We start from the raw sequence: 10,818 nt of genomic DNA, 5'->3' as shown, positions 1-10,818 counted from the left end.
ACAACCCAAAATATTTTTTTTTTTTTTTATCGAAATTGAATATGGGGAAAACAGTAAAAGTGTCTGACTATGACGTCCAAAAAAATTCACAATTAACCAACGAGAGGTCGATATATATTTTACCATTGTGAATACTGGCTTCTCATTGGTTAATTGTTAATTTTTTCTGACATCATTGTCAGACACTTTTACTGTTTTCAATATGGGCAGACGTCGCCCACCACCCCCCCCCCTTTCCTCGCCCCAACCTCATGTAGCCTCTAGGGGCATAGACGCTAGTCCTTATACTAAAGTAACAGGATGTCTGTGTGTCTGTCTGTGTGTCTGTCTGTGTGTCTGTCTGTGTGTACCGAAGGATCTCGCTAACCGCTGAACCGATCGGGTTCTCCTTAACAGGGTAGCTTCTCATAAGTCCCGGGAAGGTTTTTAACTATTTTGGGGGAGGGTACCACCACCCTCCCAAGAGAAATGACAAAAAAATCGAAATTTTAAAAAACGTTTAGGAGACTTCAACGTCAAATGAAGAAGTATCGTACGTAAAAAATTATAGTAAAGACTTTATCAAAAAAAACATTTAAAGTGCCACTAGAGGCCTCTAGGGGCGTAGCCGCTAGTGCTAAATAAACTAATGCTTTTAAGAAACAAACGGCTTTCCGCGGATATAGAATGTACAACTATAAGATTAAAAACGGGCTAAAAAAACTGGTTTTAATCTTATGATTGTACATTTTTATATTCGTAGAAAGCTGGATATAATACGATGCTAGACGTAGTTTTTTCGTATGGATGAGAACCGGTTCCTATCCACCGGATTCGAATGAATACGAGAAAAAAAACTTAAAATATATAACAAACTGAAAACAATGTGAAAACAAGAGAGAAAGAAAATTTAATTTGATTTCTTGATTAGTGGATCAATACTGAAACAGTTAAAATTCTTAATTGCCTCCAGCTAATGTTATAGGGGTGTATATAAACTTTAACAAAGACAATTATGTTCTTTATTAGCGCAGCAATAATGAGCTGACTTTTTTATCATATAAATTTGACTAATTATATTGCCTTTTCCATAAATAGAAAAAGTAGAAAAATTTACTTAATTCAAAATGTCTATTTGCAATTTCAAACTATGCTAACTAAATAGCTTACATGATATTGACATAAATCTTTTCAAACTAAAACATTGACTGTTAATAGTGTTAAATATTTGGCTTTGACATAATATCGATATTGCCTCTAGGGGCTTTGCCCTAAGAGGTGATCAAAAAAAAATTTGGGTGAAATTTGTAAAATGACCAAGGACATCTTAAGCAAAAAAAAAGGGTGGGGAATTTTTTTGTTTTGGGGGGGGTTGGGGGTGTCCCACCCCCCAAGAAAATAGCCTAAAACCACCACAGGACAAGTAGGTATATTCCCTGAAGAGTAGAATCCGATCGATTCAGTGGTTACCGAGATCTTAAGGGACGGACAGACAGACAGACGGACGGACAGACATCATTCTACTTTGTATTATAGATTATATTTATAAAGTACGGTTGTCCCTAAATATTATCCTGCATGTAAGCAGTTTTTCAACAAATTTACTTACAATATTTCGAATTTTATACGTTTATATTCTGATTATTCAGTTCAGACACTCTACAAGTTTGAATGTTAGTTTGTCCTACCGTTTCAGAGTTTCACTTTTTATGGACGTTGTCATCCTTGTTTTTTCAAAATTTATACAAAACTCTAAGCTATTTCAATTAAAAATTTTAAGGTGCACAATATAAATCCCTGAATAAAATCTAGTTAGTATGTTTAAGTTTGTGGAATACTTTTGGTTTCTAATAAACCCTCAATTATGTTTATTGACAAAGTTTGGGGTAAAAGTTTGAAAAAGTGTGGAAGCTGTTTAGAATTTTGTAAATTCCTTACAATCTTCATTATACTTAACAAGGATAAAAATATCCTTAATAGCAAAGCGTGAAACTCATTAAACTGAATAATAAGAATATAAACGTATAAAATTCGAAACAAAATTTTAAGTAAATTAGTTGAAAAACTGCTTACATGCAGGATAATGTGTAAGGACATACGTACATTTTTAGGACTTGATTATAGAGACGATCAACTTATAACATTGTACATTGTTATCCTAGGAATCAGTATTCCAAAAATCAGATCAATCAGATAAGGAATCACCATACAAAGTTTAAAATATATAGGACAATTCTAACATGCCTAAATTATCGAAAAGACGGATGGACGTACGGACCGACCCAAATTATAGCACTTTTAATCATATTTCCCTTCAAACTTTGTAACTTTGTATATGTATGTATTGCATATATGTGTAGATTAATGGAGAAAAATAGTTATTCATCGTATTATATTATAGACAGCTTTCCACGGATTAAGATAAAATATTATAAGATTAAAACCAATTTTATTTTAATATTCGTGGAAAATTGTCTATAATACGATGTTATACATAATTTTTTCATTATGACTGTGGTCCGGTTCTAATTCAGCTGATATCAATCGGTTTTGAAGCCATACTGAAAAATATTTTTGAAAATTTGCTTCAATTCCTAAGTTTTTCAGTCATTTTTCATGAGTCGCGTGCTCAAAGATTTATTTGGGTATGCATGTCTTAAGTGGGCGTAAAACACCCTACTTTTTACCTTGCAAACCCCCTTAACATTCTTCAAATATATTTAATTTTAATAAACAGTTTGACTTCACCAAAATGTTCGATAGAAATAAAACAAATGACGTGACGTGTTTTATAGAGTGAAGCTACTCAACAATTTAAACAAGTCAAATCAATGGTTTATCTTGTAACATATAGGATCTGTGTCTGACTGTGTGCACTGAAGGGTCTCGCTAACCGCAGAACTGCTATGGTGCTGTTTTAAATATGACGTGACGTGTTTTATAGAGTGAAGCTACTCAACAATTTAAACAAGTCAAATCAATGGTTTATCTTGTAACACATAGGATCTGTGTCTGACTGTGTGCACTGAAGGGTCTCGCTAACCGCAGAACTGCTATGGTGCTGTTTTATAGGGTATCTTGTCATAGGTCCTTGGAAGGATCGACTCAAGTAGCTCAAGAACAATTAATTACATAAAGTATCAATTAGAATAAAAGAAAGAGTTCCAATATGGTTTGTTTCTATCCAAAAATTCTCAGAATCATTTCCTACTGGAAACTGTTCGAAAATAGCTGAATGCATTATGTAAAAAAAATCCAAAAAGCTTAAAACAAATATGCTCAAACAAAATATGTAGCACATGCATAATTATCCAAATTTTATTGAGAATAAAATCACAACGAAAGAAATAAATATTAAAAACCAATGATAATCAGAAACATAAAATGAAGTAAATAAACATGAAACTAGTTTTTTATACTATTCAGCTGTTACTGTAACTGTAGGTGTATCAATCTCTGCTGCTTCAATGACACTGTTGTCTAGTTGAATTGCAGCACTCGAGGCTTTATCAACTTCATCTATACTTAGCTCAGCTTCTGTGTGTATAGAGCTCATTCTATAATAAACAAGAAAAGGTATATCCACAAGTATCAATTCAAAATCTACAAATCAAATAGAACTGTAATCTCTTAGCTTTTCATTTCTATATTTTTGATTTGCCCTGAATTGCTTTTAATAGTCTTCTTTTTCGACAGGTAAAATTATAGATAGAAAAATAAAACTTATTTTTTCACAAAAATTTAGGTTTATGTTTTGTAGTTACGAAGCTACTCCATAATTATCTTTGTCTGTCCGTCAGTTAGCTAATCAGTTCGTAATGCTTTGAGGGGAAATTTAATTGTTTCGGCTTCTATTTAAGATACAATATGCACTGCTTTCTCCGTATGTCTGTCGTTTATAATTCAAAAGACATTCAAACTTATTTCAATAGGTTGCGTGATTTTTTTCTTCTATATTCATTTATTTCCTTTTTTACATCTGAACCTTTGCACTAAACTCACACTCTATGTTTGACCATCCATGTTTGTTTTTGCTTCGCTACTTATGTATGTTGTCATCCTTATTTTATTCTAATGACTTTTTTGAGATCTAAATAAAAGTATTAGTCAGGGAATCAATTCTATATATACCACGTAAAATATACTTTACCTTACTCCAGAATCTGGCAAAATTTCGCTGAAACCAGGATTGCTTATACCTGAAATGTTAAAACAAAATTTTTAACATTAATGGGTAATTATAAATCACAAACAGAGGTGGATTCTTTTTAAAAATTAGGGTCGCTGCATCGCTGCCTCACCAAAAAAAAATTTTGTGAAAAATCCTCCAAAATCAAACAAAAAAATCAACAAAAAATTCAATAAAATCATAGAGGGGAGGATTTTGAAGGATTTTTCATAAAAACAAATTTTGGTGACACATATACTAGGATTTTTTTAGGAATCCCCTTCAGGATAGATATATACGACTATAGAAAACACACACATTAAACTTTACATTTTTTGGAGCTTGCACTCAAATGTATTTCTTTATTTACCCCCACCCCCGCCCCTCTTTTGTAATATTTGGAGAGAAAAAATATTTCTAGCCACTGTTGGGTTCTCTAACAAACAGGTCCATCTTCCTATGGGAAAAATATCCCTGTAGGTCTATTCTAACCTTTACATAACCTAACCTAGCCTAAAATAAGCATCATAAATACTTTTTACAAAAAAAATATATTGAGGTCCATGCGGGGAATTGCACATAGAATTACCTCAGGTTTTTCCTTTACTGTTTTACAATTTACTGTATAAATTCTAAAATACTATAATTTTATCATTCTTGAAAATAAAAGATATTTACCTAATGTAGGTCTGCCATCTACATAACTAACTTCATCTTTGTTCCACATATTCATTTCATCGCCCTAAAATATTATGCTATTTTTTCAAGAATTTCCACATTCTAGTTTCTATAGGTAAATTTTCTATAATTCAATAGAGTATTGAAAAAGTCGTCGTACTTAAGGTTTCTACTGTATATCAAATAGTAAAATTACAATTACTTACCTTGCTGAAAATTGTTGTATAAGATACAATGTGACCAACTGTACTAACTCTATGCATTACCATTCCAATGACTAAACAAAAATTAATAAATTTTAATCAAGCTTTTAAAAAATACTTTTTTATTCATTTACAATATTGAAAGATTCTTTACCTTGGAAAAGTAGCACAAGCAGGAAGAAAAGAATGAACACAAGATTGATAGGATCCAAAGGCATATACTCATATACAATCTCTGGCAAATTACCCTCAACAAAACTTGTCTGATTTGTAAGTTTGGCAGCCGTCGGACAAGGAGTCCAGTCAATGGTGAAGGTTGATGATTGTACGGAAGATAACTGTAACAGGAAGATGAATACTGCCCACGCAGCATTTAGGAAAACAAACATCAGAGATATCTCGTTCTTGAAATCAACAAGACCCTTCTTAAGATCAGCTTGAGCAGCTTCATTTGTATTCTCTGGCTGTAAATATTTGTCAATAATAAATCTAAGAGTTTCTTTTTCTTCGTGATCAAGATGGATTCTTTCTCCTTCTAAGTCAGTCATCCAAGTTCTATCAGAAGAGTCAGTGACATCATCTTCTACTGTTGCAGGAGTGTTTTTGTTAAGATTCTTAATTTCATCTTTTATATTTCTAAGTTCTTCTTGAACTGTTTGATTCAATTGATTAATTTCTTCAGTGTTGTTGAATATGTACTTGAGCTTTTCAGCAAATGAAGTGTATTGAGTTACTGGACTTGTTTCTCTTGTACCCCATGAAACATTGTCCAGGTTAAATGCACAGTATACAGGCAGTAAAAGATACATACAGGGTATAGTTGTATAGTAAACTGCACTATTCATCAAGCAGCCAAACTCTAATGGATGGAAAATTCCTACCACAACAAAAGCTCCTACTGTAATGATTAAGCTCAGAGTTGATGGAGCAAATGGACACATTGTCAGTGCATTCAGGAACAGGGAAAACAATATGGTGATCATCACAAATCCATAGATCAAGCTTAGAACCTTTGCAACGAGAATTTGATTTTTCGGAGTACTTAGCACACAAATTAAGATAAACAGTATGATAGGAATGATATTTAGAATGAAAGATGTCCAGTAGGTTATGCTTAATGTCATCTGAATTCCTCCAACTAGCAGTATGAAAATACTTCCAGGACCAATGGCTGTTCCAGCCAACATAAGGATTTGGTAGATAATATGTAGTAGAGAGAGGTTACCATGCCTTACAAGAGTTTTCCATTCAGTCAGTAGTTGAATCAGATTAGCCACAGTTGACGGAGTCCATCTTCTGCGCTGGTTGAAAAATTCTGCAAAGTCTTCAGGACAAGCTGTGTATGAGTCACTGACAGCTGAATACTCAATCCTCCAACCACGCTCAATCAGTAGTGTACATAGCCATCTATCTTCTCCTTGATCATGTTGGAGATAATGCATTGGTCTTGTTGTAACTTCAGAGTAAGCATGTACAGCTGGGGCTAGGTGTTGGATATGACTTTCTAACAATGCATTCATTCTAATAAGTGAAAAACAGCCAGGACTACAAAGAACATTTCCAAGTACATCTTCTGTAGACTTTTGAAGCCAATGGCCAATTGCATATTCAAACTTTTGATACATTGATATAAAACCATCTCCTTTTGGGTGAATCCTGCCACACACAGCTCCAATCTTGTCATCTTTTTTCATATGATCAAGAAGCTTTACTATAGTTTCTGCTCTAAATGAAGAATCACCATCAAGTGCTAGGACAAATGTATTTTGATACTTGACCTTATCTTTATCAAGGAGAGTCATGTTATCAGGACCTACAGCTTTCATAGTTTGAGTATCAAGGAAGTAGAGAAAGTAAAACAGTTGGCTCCATCTTTTCTTGATTCTAATCTTCTTCTTATCCTTGAGATGACAAATGATTTGAAGTTTGTGCTTCAGATTCCATGTTAACCTTCCTCCATATGGAGTAGAACATTTACTTGTCAGTTTCAATGATTTGCTAGCAAGAAGATTGATGAGTTGTAGAACATAGCTGTTGATATGACCCTTTTCAGTGTAAGCATCATCAAAAATGATATGCATCTCAAATGTAAAAGAATCATCATCAGCTTTGTCACCAATTCCAACATAATTATCAATTCTAAACAAAGATGAAATAAGATCTAGCATCTCTGATTCTGTTTCATGCCAAAGGGTTGCACACCCTAGAATCTTGGATTCTTTCTTGGCAGCTTGTGTCAGGATATCCTGATGAACCTCCATCTCATCATCCATTCTTCTGTTAAGGAGCAAAGATTGTTCAAGAATAAGAGAGTCATAGTAAGGCATATCAAATACCATCTCTGTTTTAGCCAACCTAATAACTTTTTTTGTCCAAATATGCTGTGTTAACCAAAGTTGAGATAGAAAAGCTGGTATCAGAACCCAGTAGTCAGAAAAGAATGCTTCTGATGTCAGTTTATCAAAACATCTGAAGAATAATTCAGCTGGGATCAGATCATCATAAGAACAGGAGTCATTCAAAATGCTATTACATGTTGTTGCAGCTAATACAAGTGTAGTAATAGATGATATAAGCATTGGTATGGCGAATCCTACAATTTGCAATCTAGTCTCAATTGCAAAATATGATAGCTGGTATGAAAAGAAGGTTGACAATACCTGGGCTGCTAAAAATATTATTGGATAGAAATCTTTAAAGAAATTCTCAACCACAAAATGCCACTCATTAAATTTTGATGGATCTGAAGTGAACTTATCCTCAGATGGAAGATTAGGATTGTCACAGTTTTCATATCTAATTCTTCCAGTGCAGTCAACCAAGGAATCAGCTTCACAACAAGTTCCAGCATTTACACAATCCATACTCTTGCCATTCTTAATATACTTTGTACTTCCAGGGCAGAGATGATAGGTTAGTGAAGGTTTTTTATCAAGACAAACCCTTACCCAATATCCTGAGCAGTCACTAGAATCAGGAATTGCTAAGTAAGGAACTGCATCTTTTGTGATACATTTAGAATAGGTTTCATTTAACATTATACTTGGTGGTCTACCAGGAATAGATGTTACACTTTCCTCAATGCTATATTTACCTTTAACATGGGAAAATAAATCACCAACAGATGGAACTGGCTGTAAAGTTGGAACAAGTATGAACAAACATGATGTTATTAGAACAATTTTCCATATTGAGACAATGAAATTAACCAAATGTTGTTTTGATCTATGCAGTGACTCATCTCTGACTGTTCTCAGGAAATCAAAGAAAGAAGTGCAGATTGCAGCATTGTTGTAAGGAAGATAAGCTTCCCACCAGCCAAAAGAGATTAGAATAAGCCCCACAGGTATACTCCAAGCTTGCTGATGGCTGCTCTCTCCTAATGTCCAGATAGCTATGCTGGTAACTTGAGCAGCTACACACAGAATGTCAAATGCTTTCCAAACATAGTTGATACAGTTTCCTAAGATTGGTCTGTCAGATATTGCTCTGAAGACTGATGGAATCAAGCAGGTGCTGGACAGCACAGCCACCATTTTCATTGTGGACATTCCTGGAAGGGCAACAAAGAAAAGAATGCAGCTGCCTGCTGAATGCAAGCTTTGGAACATAATTGGGACAAGAATATGCTTAAGCTGGGGAGTCTGGATATTTTGGGTGAGGACAATGAAACCCGATTTGAGAATGGTGAGAAGCTCAGGAAATATAAGGGCTGCAAACAAGCTCCAAATCCAGGCTGATGATGCATTTTCTACAGTCAAGTTGTGCTCAAACTAAAATAAGTAAAATTTAAATGTGAAAATTTAACTTTACAAAAATATTTAACGATCAATAAAATAACTAGCGACAGCAACCCTAGCATCTAGGGGATATTTATTCAAAGGAGCAGAAAGATGCTCAAAAAAATAGCTTGAAACCAGCCAAAGACATAAATCTGGAAATGAAATAGCCAAAAACCATCACGGGACCTAAAATAGAGAACCCAATCAGTTCAGTTTTTGAGATCTTAAGCTTCAGACAAAAAAAAACCTTACTACTTTGTATAATAGGATAGATTGTCTAAAATCAATTGAAATTTCAAAATTATTCAAATAATAAGTATATTTAAAAAAAAAATACTTCTAAATCAAACATTATAACAGTCTACCTTTTCACAATCAAGCACACTCTTCTTACATGTTGTGGTTGTATTTGTGTAGGTGGGGTATTTGATTTGAGATACCAAATATGCAGTAGACAATTTACTAAAATACAATCAAAAGTTTACAAGGGGACTTTCTATGGATTTTAAATTTAGATACTTTAGATTTTTGTCAAGGTTATAAATAATATGAATAATTTGGTAAGTAAAAATACACGTATGAATGCAATCAATCATACTATCAGTGCGGCTGCTTTTGCCTGACACCAGCTAAAATATTTGCTAAAACTCTACAGTTAAACAATTGCGAAAAACATTCAGCAATAGCGGTAATTTCACTTTTGGGCCATCGAATCATCCATTCCCGTAATTTAAAATTTTTGAACGAATTATAGATTCTAAAATTATATCTTCAACTACTCCTTATCAAAAGTTCGTAAGTGCGATATGAGGGAAACCGCCGCTAAGAGTGGTAAGCTCTGGTTAGAAAAAATAATATTTAATCTTGTGGCTTTTTGTAATTTTGTGGCTGAATTAAAGAATATACAAATAAATACCTTGTGGTTGTGAAGAATATTGACAGACAGAACACCACACTTCAAAATTTACAATTTATTCTTTTACAAACAATACTGATACTTATTTTATTTCTTATATAAAAGTTGGCTGTCAGTCTTTACCAGACAGACAAACAGAACCACTGAACCAATATTGTTCTTTTGTACAATGTAGCTTCTTATAGGTCCTGGGAAGGTTTTAAATTATTTTTTGGGGGGGGGCGGGGGGGATTGTACTTTTTAAAAACTAAAATAAAAATGAGCTGGTCCAATTCAACCCCACCACCACCTCGAGGACTCTACGGTCGTAACCACGCTTTCACACAAATTATCCTGGTAAGCACTAATAACCTTACTCCCCCTTATTTCAAAAATAATTCGGGGGGGGGGGGGGGTGGTTAGTTTTTTTGTAAATTACTTTAGGTGAGGATGGATTGGGTACTAGATAGGTGTTATTCATGGGCCGGATAAAAACTACCCCTCTCCTCCTTATTTTTTATTTATTTTAAACATAAAGGTGGAAGGGTTATAAAAAATGTATCACTTATTTTACTAATTTTAATGTTTATCGCTTTAAAGTCCAACAGTCTTATAGAAAAGCTTTTTTAATCGACAACGTTAAAAAATGTAAATTCCTAGCAGTGATGAATTTCAGAGCCTTGTTAAAGGCTGTGTCACTTGGTGATGCCATCTCTCATGGCCAATAATCATTAGAATACTGATCAAAATTACATATACTGAAAGAAAAGTTATGAAATTCTTCCACTTTTGCGGTTATAGATAAGAATTGCTTGATCTGGAATTTTGCTTAAAAATCAGCAATGTAATATTATGAATATATCAGATAAGACAGGGGACAATTTGCTATTTATTACACTAGTTCCCAAAGTTTATAATAATGTTTCTTATACGTTGGCTTAACAGCTTTGGGGACTTTTTGATGAATTTTGATTGGTTGGTTTATTGAGTGTTCCAACGTTTCAACGACTAATTGTAATCTACAGAAGGAATAATTTTTTGTATTAACATTGGGGATATGTAAATCAATTTATTGGCCATTGTCTTATCCCTTTAGATCCCTGGAATATATAT

The 10,818-nt window shown here is 33.7% G+C and overlaps 1 protein-coding gene across 1 annotated transcript; it reads right to left on the bottom strand.

The window, feature by feature from the left end:
* Window positions 1-3,281: 3,281 nt before the first annotated feature.
* On the bottom strand, window positions 3,282-10,453 carry LOC145313415 (chitin synthase chs-2-like). Its single transcript, XM_080152794.1, has 8 exons — window positions 10,364-10,453; window positions 9,727-9,767; window positions 9,176-9,272; window positions 5,183-8,801; window positions 5,032-5,102; window positions 4,826-4,889; window positions 4,130-4,178; window positions 3,282-3,536 (listed from the first exon to the last, which is right to left on the bottom strand). The coding sequence occupies exons 1-8, from the start codon at window positions 10,415-10,417 to the stop codon at window positions 3,398-3,400; spliced, it is 4,134 nt and encodes a 1,377-aa protein (XP_080008920.1). The 5' UTR covers window positions 10,418-10,453; the 3' UTR covers window positions 3,282-3,397.
* Window positions 10,454-10,818: the final 365 nt, after the last annotated feature.

Source organism: Acartia tonsa, chromosome 3 (genome assembly GCF_053477335.1).
Source record: "Acartia tonsa isolate MP-2025a chromosome 3, ASM5347733v1, whole genome shotgun sequence".
Classification (NCBI taxonomy): domain Eukaryota; kingdom Metazoa; phylum Arthropoda; class Copepoda; order Calanoida; family Acartiidae; genus Acartia; species Acartia tonsa.
Note: the sequence above shows the minus strand (reverse complement) of the source record. Positions and strands in the feature narration are given on the sequence as shown.

Excerpts from the sequence above, each read along its gene's own strand:
- LOC145313415 (XM_080152794.1), bottom strand. The coding sequence starts at position 10,417 with ATGGCATCACCAAGTGACACAGCCTTTAACAAGGCTCTGAAATTCATC. Across the intron at positions 9,273-9,726 it reads ATATTCTTCACAACCACAAG|TAAATTGTCTACTGCATATT; the intron begins GTATTTATTTGT and ends ATTGTATTTTAG. Across the intron at positions 8,802-9,175 it reads GTGTGCTTGATTGTGAAAAG|TTTGAGCACAACTTGACTGT; the intron begins GTAGACTGTTAT and ends TACTTATTTTAG.